Source organism: Clinocottus analis, unplaced genomic scaffold (genome assembly GCF_023055335.1).
Source record: "Clinocottus analis isolate CAN_PGR_092001 unplaced genomic scaffold, fCliAna1.0.p SCAF_5, whole genome shotgun sequence".
Taxonomy (NCBI): Eukaryota; Metazoa; Chordata; class Actinopteri; order Perciformes; family Cottidae; genus Clinocottus; species Clinocottus analis.
The window spans coordinates 8,040,018-8,061,471 of NW_027176207.1; the positions used below are offsets into that span (position 1 = coordinate 8,040,018).

General features: G+C 37.7%; 3 protein-coding genes across 4 annotated transcripts in view; all 3 read right to left on the bottom strand.

The window, feature by feature from the left end:
- Positions 1 to 5,252, bottom strand: part of nectin3b (nectin cell adhesion molecule 3b) — a 23,228-nt gene extending 17,976 nt beyond the window's left edge. For both annotated transcript variants that reach the window (XM_068600262.1, XM_068600261.1), the window contains exon 1: positions 5,103 to 5,252. In XM_068600262.1, coding sequence (XP_068456363.1) covers positions 5,103 to 5,181 — 79 coding nt within the window. In that variant the 5' untranslated portion in view covers positions 5,182 to 5,252. The remainder of the gene's footprint in view (positions 1 to 5,102) is intronic.
- Positions 5,253 to 10,067: 4,815 nt separating this feature from the next.
- Positions 10,068 to 11,015, bottom strand: LOC137802329 (odorant receptor 131-2-like). Its single transcript, XM_068600127.1, has one exon. The coding sequence runs from the start codon at positions 11,013 to 11,015 to the stop codon at positions 10,068 to 10,070; it is 948 nt and encodes a 315-aa protein (XP_068456228.1).
- A 2,393-nt stretch (positions 11,016 to 13,408) lies between these two features.
- On the bottom strand, positions 13,409 to 19,748 carry ppme1 (protein phosphatase methylesterase 1). The gene is made up of 14 exons (XM_068601440.1): positions 19,479 to 19,748; positions 18,556 to 18,651; positions 18,202 to 18,292; positions 18,005 to 18,062; positions 17,047 to 17,098; positions 16,450 to 16,604; positions 16,155 to 16,245; positions 15,793 to 15,858; positions 15,571 to 15,697; positions 15,349 to 15,478; positions 15,142 to 15,186; positions 14,954 to 15,018; positions 14,692 to 14,759; positions 13,409 to 14,440 (listed from the first exon to the last, which is right to left on the bottom strand). The coding sequence occupies exons 1-14, from the start codon at positions 19,562 to 19,564 to the stop codon at positions 14,437 to 14,439; spliced, it is 1,134 nt and encodes a 377-aa protein (XP_068457541.1). The 5' UTR covers positions 19,565 to 19,748; the 3' UTR covers positions 13,409 to 14,436.
- Positions 19,749 to 21,454: the final 1,706 nt, after the last annotated feature.

Genomic DNA, 21,454 nt, shown 5'->3' on the forward strand with positions numbered 1-21,454 from the left:
AATAAATATGATAAATATTTTTGCCTGTAAATGATATGGCAGACAATTAACTCGTGTGGTTCATTTTGCTTTATTCTACTCATGTTCAATTTAAAAAAAAAAAAAGTCAGACAAAAGGGTCTTCAATCAAATAACGACCAAATAATCTTGAGTAATATGACCGCATCAGTAAGAGAGGACAGTATCTTCAGGGTTACTTCTGACGTGAGTCGGACTCGTTAAAACTAAGTTCAGTACCATCTGACATCTGTGGGTATGAGACCGGAATCAAAGCCTGATACCACCACAGCAGGCGTCGGGCTTTTCAACAAATAATACACATCTGACTGAGGAATCCATTGATGAATTTGTTTCGTCTATAGCTTTTCTTCTCCTGACCTGAATTTGGGAATTAAAAGCAAGCAGTCTGTATGTCCTTTGTCCAAATATAACTACCCCGTGCACTCATTCACCTGCAAATGTCAGAAATGTGGCATTTATCCAAAGCCGAGAGCTCAACGTCGTGTTGAGGAAAGTCAGAGGGAGATAAAGAGAACAGACTGAGACCGGCAGAAAAAGAAAAAAAAGGGAAGAGATATGCAAACACGACAATGACATCATCGATGAGAGAAGAAAAAGATGGCTTTGAGTGAGAAGAGGCAAGAGCAAAATCATCTATGAAACCACAAATGAGAGGAAATGTATCACGACGATTACAATGACCAAAAACAAAGGAATTACCTTACTGGTTTAGAAAAGACAATATAGCACTGCTGGACTGCCAAAGCCCTCAACCACAGAACCAATTGTAAAAAGATGCCAGCAGGAAAATATTATCACAAACCATAACCTTCTGCGCTGCTTGGCAACTGACTCCAAATACTCAATTGTTGTTTGGCCAAAAACAGCTCCGTCTGTGGCCAATCTCCTCTAAAAAAAGGCAATGTCTTCAAATATTAGTACTTTATAAAGGATATTTCCCTCTCAAATGTTTATTTTTTTTCAGTTCTGAGATAAGAACGAAGTTTCAACACTGTAATTTAAATTGAATGCATCTATTTTTTCAAATTGGAAGAATCAATATTGTAAATAATTATGAATCCAGTCGTAGAATATGATTGATGGCTAACTTTAACACTTTCAGCACAGGTAGGGCTGGCTGTAAATATCTAAAATAAAAGCCAAATGTTAAATTGTGGAAACCAAAACGTTATGACATATTTTTTGCAGAGGAGGTATAATAAGTCATCGTATGGCTCATACAGAGAAAGAGCAGCCAAAATCATAGCAACAGTGGGGAGATGTTCAGCTAATGATGCACTATTCCTGAATTTGTATGCCATTTAGGGCTATGCATGGATTTCAAGTCGCACCCAAAAATATATATACGCACACTTTTTCTTGCGATATATAGTTTGGTATCCTTCCCCACCCTCCCATGAAGCAAAATTTAACTACAATTTGAATTTGGTTGTGCAACCCTGTTGTATAATGACAAATAAAAATACCTTTCATTTGCCAAAATAGGACTCTTGATGTGCTTTCAATAGAAGTGATGGGAACAAAATCCTAATATGAGAGTTCAGCAGTCTGTGCTAGTCAAATCAAGAGCGTATTAAAGTTGCTGTTTTTAATGCATAATTCCCTTCGTTTCACAGTGTTACTGGCGTTACAGAGAAACACAAAGGGCGTTACCTTGCCTGGCCGCTGGATTCACAATAGTCGCGGGATCACACGTTACCCAAAAATCCAAGTAATGTGTTTGTGTTCGGTAAGACACAGAACAGAGAGGGGACTAGTCACTCAAAACAATGTTGGCCCCCGAAGGGGTGAGCGTACATGCTGAAATAGCATCAGTTATATCAGAGCTGCATAGTATTTCTTCACTGAAAGAAGATCAACAGACACCACTGAAGGCTTTTCCCAGTTTTGCTCTTCTCCTGAATCGCTTTAGAGTTTGATTGACCGATGATTCATTCAAAATCACCTGTGACTTTTTTTTAAAGTGACAATCATTTTCCAATGGATGGATGGTTTCTGATTGTGGCTTCTTAGATGGTTCTCTGGAGCAAACCATCCAGCCAGTTCAGGTTCTGTAATTAAAAGACTGCAACTTTGAATGATACCCTCGAGTGTATTGTTCCCCATCATGGCCATTGAAAGAAAAAAAAGAAAAGGGGGGATATCTTTTAATGGCTATCCTTTAATCCAAAAGACAATCCAAGGTTTGTACAATTTGATGAGCTTTCATTTTCACTGGTGAATCTAATTCAGTATCCTCAAATGGTCTTATACCCAGCAGGACTTACAACAAACATAAAATATAATATAAAACATTTTTATAGACAACAGATTGAAACAAATGAAAACTAAAACAAGATGCTTTATTACCTGCGTCATTAAATATAAATTGAGTGAGAAATCTGGGTTAAAAAAACATAATGGGGTTAGATCCCATTACTTCAACTTAGTTATTTACATAAATTAATCATTGTCTGCGCAACAAAACAGCAAAAGTGTTACCTACATATTAGTAACAGTTTTTAAGTTGCTTGCAGAGCTGTGCTGGCCGCCATGTGAAACCAGTCTGTCAAACCAAACTAAGACAAGGCTTCACCTTGTGGTGGCCGGGCCAATGAGAATCTAGTTTAAATGATGACTTAATAGTTGGATTAAGCCCTCAGTTAAACAGCCATGCTAAAAGATATGGAGGCTTTACTTCCTGGAGAATATTCCCATACCACAAAGTTTAGAATTACAACTTCATTCAAGGAGTTATTACAGTGTTCTGAATGTAAAGCAATAGTCCCATGCCAATGTTTAATATTGTTTAGTTGCTGAAGATAATTAGCATGTCAGTCAAAACAGAGAATCCTCCTTGCAAATGATTAAGGAGGCAGAGCACTAAAAACACATTTAAATAACTGGCACTTCAGTGCACATCACCACATGCTCCATTAAGGGGGTCCTTAAAGAAAATGTATTGGGAAAACAATGTATCTTATAAACACCGCAAGTGGAAATCGGGACACAGTAAAGACTTTTGAATAAAAGTATAATACATGCATTTTCCTTCTGATTAAGAAACTAAGAACTTATTTGTTTGTATTTACACGCACCCAAACGACAGATACTGTGAGCCTTTGCCTTAAGTAGTTAACTTATTTACCACTTATGCATTCATCATAAGGCTAGATGGCAAAAAAAACAGCAGAGTAAGAGGAAAGAAAGCAGCATTTTCCTGCACTGAATATGTAATGGTAGAGGTATGGCGACCGTATTAATTTTTTATTGTGACATGACGACAACCTTACATAAGCCTGCCCTCGTTTTCTCCAACTTGGAATAAAAAAGTGATGAGAATAAGGGCTAAGTCTATCTGATCATATACGCAGCCTATCTTGACAAAGCAATATGACCGTTTCCACTCTTTTTTTTTACAGAGACAAAGGAAAGAAACGTCATGTTCTTGCGTCCTCAGATTCTCAAAGAGAAGAGACGCTGTAGATACTTTCAGTTTGCAATTGCAACACAATGCGTCTCATTCACTCTCTATCTCTCTCACACACACACACACACACACACACACTCACACTGACATCAAGGACACAATGATCCCTGGGGGACACCCTGGTGCTCGTTCTCACTTTAGTCAATATTACCTTCACATGCACCACTTATGTGGCAGCAAGTTTATTAATATGTGTATCTTGCCAGAGGGCAGTAAGGTTTGTTGAAAGTGGAAATATGAACATAAATGGAGATGGTGGAAGAGTCAGCTGTGCAAAGCAGGACAAAAAGGGTCTAATGCTAGTTCAACAGCGTGGCTTATCGGACTTTAAAATCAACTTTTTGCACACGTTTTTAAAACTGACTTGATCAATCTGCACATCTTACACATTTCTAGCCGACTGCAAAGGGGAGTGACGAAAAGTATTGGAACAGTAATCATTTATATGACATGAAAAAGGCCAAATCAACAGTCTTCTCATATAACAATTAACGAATCAACACCTGACGTCTAAAAATAAAATGAGAAACTCCCAAAATGTCCAAATTAAACTGGTTTTACAAGTATTTTATGAAATGGTCTTAAACATGTTTGTTATGCCTAAAATCTGTATTTTTCTCTGCACACTTTCCAGTTGCCCAAGTTCAAGGGAAGACCACTGCAACATAAAACATCTATACCCACCTGCAAAGGCAGGACACTGAACTCGTGAGTGTCCTCTGAGCACGGCAAAGTTTAAATGTGGTATCCCCCCCTTCAGGATTTTTCGGCTGGTTTACGGCATCACTGTTTAACATCAAACTTGTGTTTCTTTTTGTGGAGGAAGGGTAGTTGGAATAAAAGCCTGAGGGCAATACATCCTAATCACACATTGCCACATTCAGCATGCATGTCAATTAGTTTCTTTTAGACTAAGCTAACTTGAGAGTAGATAAGGACAGTTAAGACAGAGTTGGGGCTTAACTGTTGTCCCCTTGCTTTTTGAGTTTCTACAGTAGGACCACAGCACTGTGCACTAAGTTGGCGTGTTTCAGGGTTGAGTTAGTAAATTGTTCAGCCCTTAATTAAACCATAATGAGCTCCACTGCATTCACATGGTGGCTGACCCTCATCCTCAGTCTGGGAGGTGCTGACGATTCAGCATTGTCTTCTCATATGACACTAATGTCAGTTCATCAACATTTTGCAAAAGCACCTGGCCTGACACATACCATAGCACCATTGTTACTTTAATATCAAATGTTTCTGAAGTTAATATGGCTGCCAGTGAATCCGCAATGACCCAAGTGTAGGTTGGGTAACGGAGTAGATAGTTTAATACCATTGCCAGTGTTCCTCGGGGGTTTATATGGTCGCACCATCACCCGCGGCGGTGGCTGCGAGCTAGCTGAACAAGTAACCAACTTCCCTGTGGTTACAATGGCACCTGCTCAACTTGCTTCACAGGCAACTTAAAAATGACCCGCACTTGAAACGCAAGGTCCACGCGCGTTCAGCCGACTCGTTCGCCGAGATTTCAGCACGATGCACGAGACATTCCGCTCGTTCACAAAACTTCTGTGTAACGTTCGGAGGACAAGTAGAACTGCCGTAGAAAAAAATCGAGACTCACCTGTGATACTGCATAAAAGGTGAAATAACGCGACCTTGCCCTGCTGTCCGAGGAAACTCCGCTGATGAGACGGTAACATTTTACACAACCAGTGCAGTCTCTGCTCCAGGACCCAGGCGTCGGCTGCATGCCAATTTAACGGTATGTGTTGAACAGTGGAACCTCCTCAGCAACAACTCCGAACGGCAAGTGGACTGTACCATCTAGTCAGCGCGGAGCGGGGGGAGCGGGAGCTCACCTGACAACGAGAAGTAACCGCTCATTTGTCGAGATCCTACAGCAACATCCCCCCTGGAGGAATGAGCCATTAGAATACACATTACGTCACCTCTGTTGATAACTGACATACATTGATCGCTCAAATCACTTTATTGTTCTCCGTCTCTGACAGTAACTCACTGAAAATACATCTCGGCTACATAGCTTTACCAATGTCATAAAATCGATCTGTTTTATTTGTTTCTCTGTCTGTCAGTAAGCAGTAGGTCAGGTCTTGACATTATTGAACAGATTCCAATTAAATAAGTTGCAAAGTTAGACCACTTAATCAAGAGGAACAATTTAGTTTGAGCTAATGCAATTTTTCAAAAGCAACGTTTTCTTTTAAGAATTATTGCACTTTGAAGATAGAGTTATTGACTCCAACCCATTGAAATCTTCCAACAACAAATGATTTGTAGACCACGCCATTTTCTCTCCATTTGGAACAGTAACATATGTTTCACCACAATTTTTATCCAACGTTTTCAAAATTGGGCTCACAATAGATTTTCTGCAGAAACAAGTAGCCAGCATTCTTACTTGAATGCATTATACATAAGAAACCATAATTAGATCAAATAGGCTCCTTATCAACTCTTGAGTGTTCTTTCGAATATGTATAGGATGTTGCCTATAGGTGGTGCTTTAGCAACAAACGTCAATGGGAGATGTTTCCCATTGATGTTTGCTCCGTCTCATTCAGTTTAGCTAGTTGCATGGCCCTGGTGCATTGATGGTTCACTAGAATGGCCTCCTGAGACACTATGAACTCATTGTTTATGTTTTTACTTCCACCAGTGTTAGTCCTTCTTAGACAAGTCAAAATGTCTGCAGTAAAAAGCTCTGCCAGTAGTTCCGAGTTTTTTTATTATATGTGCATATGATGAATAAAACAAAATTACTAAAAATACAATATCATAAGAAGATGCACGTGTGATGAAAAAAAAAACCCTGAGAGCTTGTAAAAGGAGCCTGTCAATCATTTAGGTTGAATATATATATATATATATATATATATATATATATATATATATATATATATATATATATATATATATATATATAAATTCTATTATTCAGGAGTTTGTGGTGCTAGATATTTAGAATGTCCTATCCTGTCACTCATTTCTCCATATATTTAGTGATTTACTGTGACACTTGTAAACCAAAAATTATTATGGCCTGATTTTCTCCCTGGACTTGATTTGTGACAGTTAAAGGCAGATGAAAATCGAAACAAGTACTCTTGATGATCTGTCATGGCTACATAGGTACGGCCCATTCTGACATGTGTAGTTGCTGCTCATTTAATCAGTCAACAAGTTAATCTTTGCAAGGTAATGCGTGGGTGTGGGGGGCAGCTCCCTCTTCTGCTGACAGAACGCTAACCAGGTCAGTGCTTTAATTTGAGTCTCATTGCTGTCTTCTGAAGAGCTGCTAGGGACACAATTACTCTCCCACCATTCCGTTCATCTGCAACTCTATAGTGCAAACGCATGTGTGTGTGAGTGTGCACGCAAGCATGTCTATTTCTTTTCTCTTTTTTTTTTATCTATCTTGAAGTGGGTGAAATGAGTGCATTGAATATTCCCATTGTTCTTAAGTTCAGTCAGAATATTTTGCCTTGAGTGCAATGCATCAACATGAAAGCTATATGTTGCTGTGGCAAAGAATGTATGATGAGAGAGAGAGAGAGAGAGAGAGAGAGAGAGAGAGTGCAGACTAATTCAATTTAAGAGTTTCTTCTGAAATCACAGCCATATTACAATGTGTTCATTCTAAAGTTTCTCAGTGACGTTTCCACAACCCGTCCTTTGGGAGCAGTAGACTTTCCGATTTGACATGATTTAGCTGATGGTGACCCAAACTTAATGTTAATCACTCTTTGTTTCATATTTCCTTTTTCTATCACCAGCAGCTTGTTCTTTTAAATGGAACATCGATTTTTCACTAAAATTGCTAGGTCTTGCCAAATCAATAAACAGTCAAATGCTTTGTAATCATTAAGGGTTTAAGTTAGGAATTTAGAGCCATTTGCGAAACAACAGGATCAATGCAATAATTGAACAATTTCTTAGGCTATGGTGTTATTGTGCAGGGGTGCATTATATTGAGGTGTACATGTCAATCACCTTTTATGCATATATAGCATGAGGAATAGAGCAGAAAAAAGGAAACTGACTTCACTGAGTTCTTCTCTGATACACTCTCAAAATAAACACCCCATTCTTCACACAATCAATACTTATTTAACCATAGTATAGTGTGCAGGCTACTGCACTAGTTTACATCATGTTGTTTATGGATTCTTGGTAATTGATCCCAATCTACTGTGCAAAGTTTCCACAGACTCTTTAAAAAGCTGGTTTTGTCACTGTCATTATTTTGTAAAAACATTTTTTATAATTTAATACAGTTGTTTTTGGGGCTTATATGTCGCCCAAAAGTACACAATAGACATTGCCGAAAAGGGTTGTTGAAATCATTCTTTGGGCTTTTCCTTTAGATCACATCTCAGTTATTTAGCAAAGACAGCGATATGCTTTCTGGCATAGTATGGAAACACCACAAGTGGTAGTGACCTGCGTGTGACTAAAAGTAAAAACTGAGGCCGTGGTAATTAAACTAGCCTTTGTGAAACCAAAAGCCACAGAATCTACTTTCTCAGTTGAAGATATGAAGAATTTTGTGATCATGATAACAACCTTTTTCTTCTGCTCTTGCAAACTAAAGCTGCTCTCTCTGTCACAAGGTACTTTCTCTCTCTGGAATGTTTTTCAACCCTTCAAGTGCTCTTTCACGAAGGCGAGAGAGGTATTGAGGGGGCTTCAGGATTGTGGCGGAGTAAAGATCGGTTAAATTAGTCCACCTCCCGCCCAGACGCTTCTTTTATTCTATGGGTCTGCGCCTCCCTCCCTGTTTGCCCACATAAATTGGTCTCTCTCTGCTTTCTGTCTATCCTTTCTCCTACACAAGCGTCCATTGGGACTGTGAGAAAGAGGATAGAACAGGAATTTCAGCAATAATATCACAAGTTGGCCGAGTGAACATTCCTATTTTTTCACAGTTCTCAGGTGCCATATGCTGACTTATTAAAGAGGAAAGTAAAAGGCTGCAGTTAAAGCCCCAGTTTGCTGTTAAACTATTTACAAACCAAAAGTGACATCTGCTGGCTGAATGAATGAACTCTTTACATGCACATTCAGATGCACGCTTTTAAGATCTGAAGAAACATATTTGGTGTCAATGTTTTGTACAAGATGAAACACGTGAACTATTGTCATCCAATTCAATTCAATGTAGTTTATTTTGCATAGCCAATAATCCCAAATCGGCCTCAGAGGGCTTTACAATCTGTACACATATGACATCCCTGTTCCGGGACCTCACACGGGATCAGGACAAACTCCCCCTAAAAACTGAAAAAATATTTCTAAATATGATCTAACATGTAGGTAATCATTATTGAAGATGGAGAGACAGGATTCAGATTTCTGGTAAACAGCAGGGAGCCGTTTATTGTTTGCTCAAGAATACAATTCTTTACGCAACAAATTCAACATTTCCTCCAGATCAGACTCCATAAGTCTGAATTATTACCTCCCTTTATGTCACTTTTCTACCAATTAGATTTTAGAAAGTCAACTTTATTCTTGTCCAGTTGATTTCTTTGCCGATCATTTAAAAGTCCTCATGTTCGATCCGGCTGACATTTATTTACATTCTAGCTCATTATTTTACGGCTATGTGCAAATCTCATAAGCTCACAATGCTGTGAGCTCATGAGTGCTGTACTCTATTGATATTTTTATTTAAAAATACTTATCCAGAGTGATGGGTATACATTGATTTATAGAAAAAGCATTTGGTCTTTTCATCAATCAAAAATAATAAATATAAAAGAGATAGATAATAAATTAGTATTATCTATCTCTTTTATATTTATGACTGTGTCTTTTTGTGTTTAATGACAACAACATACTTTACAATGTTTTCATTTTTTCCATAGATGACGAATGCATGATGAAATAACTCTAGGTTTGCTTTTCATGGAGTTTTCAGCATGAACATTCACCTTCAAATAAATTATGAATAAACATTAATCAGTTTGAATAATAGATTTTTTTTAGATTTTTACTACATTTTGCTTGTAAAACGTCAATAACACAACCTATAAAGAAGGTTATGAGACACATTTTGTTAGATTTTTACATAGCACTATCACTGATACACAATGTGTGTGTCGTTAAATTATAAACATATTATAACATATTATAAACATAACTATATTTAACACAACAATGTATCATCATTTATTACAGCAATAAAATCTCTGTGAGCGTGTGTACACATGTGATTAATGTGTTTAATCATACAACTTTCACTTGTAAAGGAGTATTGATGGTGACATTGACTTGTATGAAATGTAATGTCTCTTGATGAGAAGAAGTGATTGAAAAGCTGCTGCACTTCGTTTCTTTGTAATCAATACATTTCCAGCCCACCACAAAAATACATATGGTTCATAGACATGATTTTAGACTTTACAGCTCTTTGAGAAATTAATTAAGAGAAGGATTTTAACCACACTAAGCTGAATTTTACACAATTGATTATACACTTTGTCAATCACACAAAATACTACAACTATAATTTCTATGCAACAGAAAACTAAAAATCACAACACAATTACTGTATTTGAAATCAAGACATGGGAAATGTCTTGACAGGGGTTTTAAGGCCAAAAGTGAAATAGTATTCGAAGACATGTCTGAAGGCGCGATCTCTGAGGCCATATATGAGTGGGCTCAGACACTTCGGGAAAATGATAAGACCTAAAAAGAGAACATACTGTATGTGAACGGCCAAAGCTGGATTTATGTTCCACAAGCTGATGGAGTTGATCATATTAAAGAGGGTGGAGGTGAGACACAGACACACCTGGATCAGATGCAACAGCATTGTCTTATGGGGCTTACTGGAGTTACGGACAGTGGAAGAGGCTGACTTCACAGTAATCATGACAGCAATGTATGTGTAGATTGTGACCATGCACACTAATACAAAACATGCAATGGTAAAGCCCTTGTTTACAGTTGTATACATTTGCAGCTGGAAGACATGTTTGTGGCAGATCTTTAGTGCAGTGAAGCCTGTATTCTCTATATTGATAAGTAGAAAGAGCAGCGTGAACAAGTCCAAAGAGGCAACTGTCCACATAACAGCAATGGCCACTCTTGTCATCCTGATGGTGACAATATTGGCATGCCTCAGTGGAAAACAAACGGCAACATACCTCTCCAAAGACATCACGGCGAGGTTGAGGGGAGATATTTTAACAGTGATGCGTGCGAGCAATGTGATAATAATACAAACAAAGCTGATCATTCTGATCATGGTCACGGCAAAGATGTACAGCAACATTGTCAAAAGAAGCTGCAGAGAGTCAGCGAGGAGCAAATGACCAAACAGAATATAACGGGGAGACTCCAGGAGGAGAGGCTTCCTCAGCAAGGCAAACAGCATGACGGTGTTTACATACAGGAAGAGAAGACATGGCAGCATCGACAGAAGAACTTTGAGTGGCGTCTGAAACAACACAACCTGGGTGACTTCTGTTATGTTATTCATGACCACAGCTTCACGCGGCATCTGGAAAGGCGCATAGGCACATAATCACATCTCACTGATCCTTGATCAACATTAGATGAATCTTAAATACTGTTCGGATTGATAGTGTCAAATGATATCTTAAATGAGCACGCTGGTCCAACACATTTCAGTCAGTAAATATATAGGCAGTCTCACAATAAATAAAAACATTTCAGAAATACATTCAACTCTGTTTACAAAAAGATCAAGACAGGATACTCACATATTCTGGATTTGGACTTCATTTGACTTTCATTTGTCTGTGGAACAAATCTGAAGAATGAATCTACCTCCATTACATCATGCCGTTTTTATAGTGATGATGACGATGTCATGACATCATCAACTGTGTCAGTTTAACCAATCAAAGCTCTGCTTTGGTTATGCTTTTTTGAAAGTTTGAATAGCTGTGAAAAAGTAGATATTAGATAGACATAAATATTCAACCAGAGATTTCTAAACTTGTGACTACAGACTACCAACCTAAAATTGCATTTAAAACATTATTTTGCATTTTAACCACAGTATAATCAGCCTGTCTATTAAAATGTGTGTACTGATGAGCCACAGAAATAACACAAGTCCAAACCAAACAGTGATGTCAGATTATGGTATTGAAAAATATATGTATAAATATTATACAAGGACTGGAAACCCAATAAAACACACATCTGCACCAACTTTACTTCAATATTTTCCCCACAATTTCTATACAATTATCTTTGGATTGCATTTGGCCGAAGGTTTGAAATTGCATGACAACAATAAAGTACCTTTCATACTGACTCTTTACCTTCAGCATTCTGAAATGCTGAAATATCAGCCTGCAAAATATTTGTAAAGTGTTTATATGATGAACATGTGTTGATAATTCAGTTGGCCTGTAGGTAGTGCCTAAGACCTAAACCAAAATGTGGTCTAAACACCACATCTAATGGCGCTAGATTAATTCACCAAATGATTAGGTTTCATCTTCTGGTTGTGTCACATTTCATTGTGTGTTGTTCCAAAGTGCTCATTGTTTTCAGGTCTTCTTTAATTATTTTAATTATTTGAACACATTTGATGATACACTATTGTCTGTTATAGTACTAGCACCTCTTATCACTTCCTTGTCATGCATGTATTTTAGTTCCACAGCAAAGAGTTCAGTTTAATTGTGACGTTTCTTTATTGCAGATTGTTGTCATTTGTTGCAATAAATCAGTTTTTTAGACCAAGCAACTACTTTCAACAGTGATTCTGTGCACCTGGTCTCATAAACACACAATATAGCAACATAACAAAAATGTAGTTACTATATAGGAAGAAATTAGAGAATTTGATGATTGACATTGTGTCACAGAGGTATGTGGCACTGTACTTAATTATGTAAAGAGTTTATTTTAACTGGCCGCTTTAACTTTTTCCCAATACTTGCTTTTAAGACCTTGCTGAAAATATTGCTGCACGGTGGTGTAGTGGCTAGCACTGACGCCTCACAGCAAGAGGGTCTGTGGTTCAGATCCCGGGCGGGGCGGGGTTCGGATACTGGTCTGGCAGATTCTTCTGTGTGGAGTTTGCATGTTCTCCCCGTGGCAGCATGGGTTCTCGCCGGGTTCTCCGGCTTCCTCCCACAGTCCAAAGACATGCTGCAGAGGTTAATTGGACTCTAAATTGCCCGTAGATGTGAGTGTGAATGGTTGTCTGTCTATATGTCTGCCCTGTGATGGACTGGCGACTTGTCCAGGGTGTACCCTGCCTTCGCCCCTTGACAGCTGGGATCGGCTCCAGCGCCCCGCGACCGTAATGAGGATAAGCGGTTAAGATAATGGATGGATGAAAATATTTATTGAGTACAGAATTTTATTTGTGAGGCCCCGGATCATGCACTTCTTTTCAGAACAACATGCCAGCTGTGTTTACAGACTTCCAACACTAATGATCTCAGTGACTAAGTCTTTGGAGGACAGTCATTAATAATTCAAATATTTATGTTGCACGTAATTGCAAAACATCTGTGTGTGTGTTGATCCATGGAGGGACAATTAATACCTGCCTTTCATCCCTGGAGTGAATCAGACATGATACCTTCTTAGTAAAGTTTAGAAAACTTTAAAAACCTTGTTTTCCCACTTGTGTTTATTTCGACTGCATCCGAACATTTTGTTCTCCAACTGCAGGAGAACAGTCTTACTTTTCCTACTTATGTAGAGTGATACATCCTTTATACAAACTGCAGGTCTTTAATGTTGTTTAAAGTCGTGAGAAAATCAATATAACATTTTATTTACATAATTAACTAAAAATGTAAACACCAATAAGGGTACTGAGATGTGCAGCATTATTCTCATGGTTTATTAAATGTTCATTTATACATTTCTTCATCGTATCAAGCACATTCTTAAAAATAAGGGTATTATTTTCTTTTAAAAAGACAACCTTACTAATACAATTTTAATCTTCAACTATAATACTGACACATTATATTTTAAATTATTGTGTAGCGCAAGAGCCTTTCCTTAATCTGACCAAGTGTTTGCGACCTCCAGACCAAAGTCACTGATGCAGAAGCAAAAGCGGCCAGGCGAGTCATGCGGAAACTGTTCAATGAAGAGGAATTCAACTGTACACTGAATTTTATTGAAAAATAGTCTATGTAAAACAAACACTTAAACCATAAAGTGGAAGCGCAAGACTAAAGGTCGAGTAGATCTTCCCTGATTGTCGAAACCAATCACTGGTGTCGGCTACGACCGATTTTCAAGTACTTATTAAATGCTACCTTCTAAAACAGCGAGTGAAAACTGTGCTTTATCTTTCAACACATTAAAACATTTCAAATGTAGAGTTTAAATGTGTTACAATATGTGGGTGCATATGTGAATTACAGCAAACGCATGAGTTTAGAGAGATGATGGAAAACTACAATAAATATTCATAATTGAGTTGGCCACTTATACTAGACAACAATTTATTTATCTTTCTGCATGTTATTTTAAATAAACTACCACATTTAAAATGATCACAATGTCCTTTTATTACATTTACCAAATATACAAGCATGACATTTTAGCTGAATCAATCCTAAATCATTGTTTTAATTTAAATATTACAAACACATATTAAGAATGATGCAATCACTCAAAATAAAACTTTAAACAAGGAGCGCATTACTTAAAAAATATATATTGTAAAGGAAAAATCAAATCCCAGTGTTTTCAAAATAGAAATAAGGCAAAGCTCAAAAGGCAAAATATCTACATTACGAAAGCAACATAATAATAATAATAATAATAATAATAATAATAATAATAATAATAATAATAATAATAATGGTTGTTGTATTTTCCTTGATTTGCTATGAAATTGTACAAGAATGTGGATGAATCTTGAAATATTTCCTCTGGCCGCTGGCTAAATATAGACTGAAAACTAGAAGTTAGCTGTGGAGAGAGTATGAAAAAAAATGATTAGACAAGATAATATGAGTTATATTATATAGTACATATAATGTATGTCATTATTTCCACATTGCAGCCCTATGTTTTGTAAATTGCTGTTAAGTTGACAGTTCAAAAAACAATTCAATTTTTGCTACATTTGTTCCAAAATTTCAGTCTCTAAAGGATTCTACATGCAAAGTATTTGAATTTGTTATCATTATGTAATGTATGTTTGGTAGAAGTTTACTTACCACAGATATCCTTCCTTAAAGTCAGTGAATTTGTGCCGGACCATAAACGTTGCTAGAGCATCTGCTACCTGGCAACGGATAACAGAGGACGACGTTACAAAACTGCTAGAAGCTCAATGTGGATCAAACAAGGACAGCTGAACATGAACAACGAAAAATTGTTAAGTAAATCAAGAAGTGACACTAAAACAAGAATCTATCAAAGTGTGGATCAGTCCAGCATATCAACAAACATACAATAGTTCAGAAAAACAATCCTTACTTTTTCAGGTGCGTCCTCGTGGACAGCATGACCGCACTGCGGGAGGACCTGCATCTGAAACTTCCCTGAGGACAAACAGTGAGGTTGTGAATGAATATGAGGCGTGTCTATTCTACTGGACGACAACAATCAATCACAGAGGAGAATAAATAGAAAGTCAGCAGAAACTCTTGACTTGTGGTTCTTACCTTGCATCTGTCCAATAGTAAGGTCCTTGTCAAGTCGGTCCACTCCTGGAGTAAGTCAGTGAAATTGTGCAGTGAAAGAATTTTTTGGATTAATCCAAACTAGTGTGACTGCCAAGAAATTGCATCTAAAATGTCTATCCAATCCCTTTTTTATTTGAATTTGGAGTACCAGCTTATAATGTAGTGAGAAACAGTGAGAGATCTCACCTGCGAGCAGAAGCAGTTTTGGCACAGGGCAGGTGAGAAAGAGAGCAGACAGGCCTCTGAACCAGCCCTCCCAGTATTTTTCCGTCTTTGACAGCTCCACTCGCCAGGTGAAGATACTTTCCTTTTTTACCTGGATGAAAGGAATCAACCCTTTAGGTATGTTGAAAGCTCTCACAAGCACATAGATGTTGTGGAAGAAAGACAAATAGTTAGAGACAAAACCTCTTGGTCATCCTCCTTCATCCGTTTCTTATTGGACTCTTCCACCACCTCTTCGTCCTCTTCCTCTTCTATTATACCGTCAATGCTGTTAGACACAGCTGGACTATGGACGGTGGATTCCTCACATCTGTGAATATCAGACACCAAATGAACATTAAAGTACATAGAACTTGTAAAACCATGCAGGACTCAGCCTACAGATGGACGACAGAGTAGACATACTTCTTCACCTGGCCTCCCATTGACACCCGTGCTGACTCCATGTTTCGGATCTGACCACTCTTCACACTGTAAGGAAAAGAAGACATTTTTCAGACACTTATACGAGCTAAATGACATGAAAACTTGAAAATCTAAATTCCAAGAATGAAGGCAATGAAAACTGGACAATCAAAAGACATCCTCTCTAAACCGATGGTTGTGCAACACAGTGAAACGCTTTCAAAAAGGCTTCTATTGTTTTTTGTACAAAACATAAAATTATGACGACACTGTTTGTTGACATTATCCAAATTACAGATTAGTATAATTTAGTCCAACCATACATACAAGATGCAGCAGTATCACTAACTGTTTATGATTACCTCCACTCAATGGCATTCTCCAGAGATTTAAATGTCTTTGGGCGACTTCTGAGGAAATTCTGCATACTGTTCAGAGCGTCCATCGCAGTACCTGAGTGCAATTAACAAAATACATTGATCAGTAATACACACAGTAATACTATACTGAGCTCTTTTAATATGATTTCATTATGAACATTCATCATATAAATTCCCTGATAAATTAAAGTAGTAAAATCCACCTGTTATTCTGTCAACTAAAAATCATAAATTGCAAAATGTTTATCTATTATACTCTATTTTAGCAAGCACTTACCTTCTACAACGTCAATGACACAGAGGCCAAGCAAGGATGGTATATAATTGGCAGCGGCGGTGTGAACTGCAATGGCCCCACCCATGCTGTGTCCAATAACCATGATCGGAGGTGGGTTCTCTCCATAGAGCACCTCCACCACTTTGCCAATGTCCCTTTTGGAATATAAATTTTAAAAAAAGCAAAGATAACATGTTAATGGCGTTACATTTCTTATACATTAGTGTTTCTGAGAGTAGTCTAAAATCTCAGTGTATTTAACAATGATTTTATATATATATTTTTCATTTTAATGCACATTAACCAACAAGTCATTATTCCAAATGTAAAAGACCAGTAGAACCCAACAAACTATCAAATCACTTTCTCCCTCCAGGATTGAACTGTGAAAGCACATTTCCTGCCTTTAGGTGGGAAGCTGTAGAGATCAGAGCTGAGTGTGTGACTCCTGACTGTCCCGCATGTCTGCAGATGATTGCTGCCCCCCCTGGCTTCCCAGTATTTTTCTCTGATTCAAGGCAAAGCTTTTTAGAGCGAGTGCATATCTGGTTCTCATAAATTCCAGTGTCTGGTTCCACTGCGCACACAACAACTTACTTGGCCATCGTGTCCGCAGAGAGATTATCAGGACTTTTCACTTTGGTGTCACCTGCAGGTGATGAAAGAATTAAATACATTTTACTATTTACCGAAGGACATGAATATGCAAATAATCTACATAAAAACTTTCCACATTCCCCTGACACGGTGAAGACTTTATTATCAGAAGCGTTCTGGTTTTTGTTTGTATTCTGTGTACTTTTGACTAATCACGTTCGGGCAGGTTTTAGTTATATACAGGTAAACAGATCATGGGTATCGTAAAATAGCCAGAATTGATTGGCCAAAATACAATCTCAGAACCTACCGGCTATCGTCTGACGATGATTTTAGTTGTTTACATTTAGCTTGGGTACTTAAATAACCCAATTGAACATGTCGTCTCTCAAAGCCTTAGATCTCAAGTTGATGAGCTGAGTGTAAACAATGAGCAGGGCACAGACAAGGAAGCCTTGGCCAGGACATCTGCTGGCTACATCGGTCCCGCAGGAATACAGCGTGTTGTCCCCAGAGGCTTATCCGTCGCCAGACTGATAGCCGATGGGTTCCAACGAAGTCAAAGAATTTACTGCAAAATTATGTGGGGGGAAGGGTTGACTTTTAATCACAGGTGGGCAGGGATGTTATCAAGCTACTTGTGCAAAAGCACTTTCACTTCTTAATAATCTGTGATTCTGAAGATGCAATTTGAACACCTACAACTGATGTAGGAGTTATTATATAGAACTCCAGTTATGGCTATGTAGAGTAATAGCAACACGACATTTTACCACTCATAGGAGAGATAGATAGACAGATAGATAGATATTTGCATATAAGGTTGCAACACATTATTAAAAAAGGGGAATTATAATACTACCAAACTAAACTGACGAATCTCCATCAAGATCTCTTCCTAAACAGTAAATAAAATGTCTCCTTACTAATCTCATCTACATTGACGACAGATATTTACCATGAGCTCGAAGGTCCATAGCCACCACCCTGCAGTTGATCCTGCTAATTATGACAGCCTGCCAAAACACATACGGGAACCATTGAAATCTAATAGTATACAGCTCCATAACAATTCCACATAATGTTAGTTTTAAACATGTGACTTATATTAATGTTAAGAGGTTACATAGTTCCTGCAATAGTTATTATGCTCACAGTGAACACCGCCCAAGAGAGTGCAGAGTGTCCTCCTCCATGAAGAAGCAGCAGCACAGGACCATGGGCACCGCTGCAGTAAACTCTGAAAATGTTCAAGGTGGTCAAGGAAATCGATACCAGAGCTGTGCAAGTCACACAATAAGTAGATGCTGTTGAAAAGAGAATAAACATTGATTGTATAAACTGCTTACCTTCTCTACTAAGTTGAAGTTTGATGGCACACTATTGTAAAGAAGTAGCTAAATCTGAAATGACCCAGTTGGTTTTAAATGCTCTGGGTGATTGTCGCACTAAAGTTTAAATAATTCATGCTTATTTTCTTTTTGACAAACACAAGCAGCAGTTAAGGATATATCTTTGCCATTTTCATTTTCCACCTCAACATCTTCCATGGTTTCAAAGTACTGACTCCAGGACAGGGGGGAGAAATCTCTCTTTCGCCCAGGTCTGTATGAAAAAAAAATAATAGTACAAGCAAAATGTAAACCAATCCCAAAATCCAGCAGGATTATTAAAACATACATTGCGAAACATCTTTAAAATGTGCATCTTTATATGAGGTTAGGGCCCTAAAATTTTCTGAAGATTGAAAAACTGTATGTTATACTATCATTCAAAACAACCAAAACCAATGTGTGTAAAATGTTGATATTTCTTATGTGTTTTACATAGTGAAAAAAGCCTGGGGTCAAAGAACACCTATGCATACAAGATGTGTACAAAGGATGTGGAAAGGAAACTAGAAGTGGTCCAAACCCTGCAGTTCTATTCACAATCACATGTAACTTCACTTATTTGAGACTAACGTTACTTCACAGATTAAGATGAATGTCTTTAGACCGAGGCTTTTCGTGCGGCTTTAAATCCTTACTTCTACTCAAATAATAAAATACTGTGACTTAAGACCAATTGATACTGCTTTATTGCTTTATTGACCTGAGATTAACACAACAAAAATTCGAATATATATATATATATATATATATATATATATATATATATATATATATATATATATATATATATTAATGCGCAGGTTGTTTTCCAGATCTAAGCTACTGGCTAACTCTAGTTTTATCCGCCGCTGTTTGTCAAATCTCTGGTAGCAGTAGCAGCGTTAGCTAGCTGACGTTAGCTGACGTTGTCCTTTAATAAGCTGTAAATGCGAGTCCATTGGACCAGAGAGCTACTGATGTGTTGGTGTATGGTGAAAATAACAACGTTAGACAGCCAGCAGAGAAGACAGCATGCTGTTCAATCGCCAGATAACTCACCCCATTTTCATTTTGGAACTAGACTGGAAGCCCCCTGCCATCGGAGGTCTGGAGGGTAACAGGTTTAAATGCAACTGTTTCTCCATGTTGTCGAAAGCGGGGTCTGTCTCCGTCAGGAACTGTTTGATGCGACCTTCCCTCTCTTTCGCAGCATATGATTTGCTTTCCAGAAACCTGTACCGAAGCTAGCAGTCAGCTAAAGCTAGGGTGATGTTTCTCTGACAGGCTAAATGTTAGCGCTCCTCTTCCTCTTCTTCTTCCTCTTCTTCGTCTTCTTCTGCTGGGATTATTTTGGGTCGGCCTCTTCTTCTACGATTTCTTTTCTTAATCGTTTGGCTCGGAACTTGTAATGCATTACTGCCATCTGTTGACTAGGAAATTCCTATAACACATAATTAGTGGTTTACAAGATTGCATTGAAAATTGGGAAAGATTGTATTGTCGAAACAAATACATCGTGTATCATAATTTATTTTAACCAAATAACATTTTTATTTTGTGCATATGCCCAAAAGAACATCTCATGAAAAAATAAATAAAACAGATAAATACAGCTATATAAATAAAGATGCTATAATTTTCCCATATTCGTATAATGTTATGAAACAACTACACACAACCAAGAGCAAATTTTAGGATAATGTGATATCCTGTATCTCCCATTAGCCTAATATTGAACACAAGGTGGCACCAGTGCACTCTTTGCACCATCTAACTGAGACAATTGACATGAATCATGCATCATGGCAAATTTTGTTTTTAGAGACATACCCGCATCAGGGGCAAAAGTCAGGATATTTTGGCTCAGCACTAATCTTGTTTTTGAAAATCATCTTTCTGGTATCACGCTAAACTTATTGAGGAATATCTAATAATAGTAATATGACTAATAATGGTAAAAAAAAAAATTAAAAAAAAAATCAACAGGTGATTCGGTGTGGTTATGATCACACGGACCTGCAAATTTACTAATTCTAAAGTTGCAGTGTAAATCCTGTAATGTGTCACTGTTGTTCAATGGGAGACACTTGAGTGAATTCAGTTACATAAGAGGTTGAGACAGCTGATCATCTATAGCCGCAGACTTGCTAATTTGATTGTGAGAGGACACAAAGAGGTGAAGGTGAATAAGCTTAAATATTGAGACATCAATTATTAGGAGGACTCAGGTGAAAAGCCTCTCAATTGATCGGCACCGACACAATGCAGGGCAATGGTCACAACTTTGAGGTTACATCCTCTGAGCTGAGTGTCAGTCAAAAGCTATTTGGGATAACACAATCCTCCCATATACAGTATATGTCTTCTATTCAAACACATGTTTCCATTGTTGCTGCTACCAAGATGCACATTAGAAACAAAAATAGCAATGAGTGAAGAGCATTTATTGATTATTCAGTTAAAATCCATTAGTTTTTATAGAGCCTTTCTGCCCATAATTTGGCAACAGCCATCTGAATGGATGGCTGTTGCCAACAGAGTGCATGAACCATATGTGGAGCACGTGGCCCATACTGTTTCTTATGGACCACATTCAGATGACAGATCATGTGTGTTCTCTGATGGTAAAAACATCTCATGGACAGGTGCTTGAAAGCCCTTTGACTTTGATTTCAGCCATGGTTGTTATCAGTTGGACAAAAATAATGGGTGATGCCATATGTGTCCTTTTGTTCTTTTTTTAATTTGGGTGAGATGTTTTTTATTTTATATTTTTTTATGAGTTTTGATTTGGATTAGATCCACATGTGTATAATGATGCAAATCAAATGTTGCATTTGTGCAATATACTATTTATTTCCTGATAGCTTACTGATAGCCAACTATGGTCTATAAACATTCTACACTGACAGACGAGTTTATCAGACTCTGATACGTACCATCCTGATTGTTGGGCTGGATTAGTTTGTTTTATTACCAAACAGAAGGCAATTACATCTGAATAGTTTTATAATCAGCAGAATATCTTGAAACCT

Coding starts and splice junctions, on each gene's coding strand:
- LOC137802329 (XM_068600127.1), bottom strand. CDS start 11,015: ATGCCGCGTGAAGCTGTGGTCATGAATAACATAACAGAAGTCACCCAG.
- ppme1 (XM_068601440.1), bottom strand. CDS start 19,564: ATGGAGAAACAGTTGCATTTAAACCTGTTACCCTCCAGACCTCCGATG. Junction 16,605..17,046: donor TCTGCGGACACGATGGCCAA/GTAAGTTGTTGT, acceptor ATATTCCAAAAG/GGACATTGGCAAAGTGGTGG. Junction 14,760..14,953: donor ACGAGGACGCACCTGAAAAA/GTAAGGATTGTT, acceptor ATCCGTTGCCAG/GTAGCAGATGCTCTAGCAAC.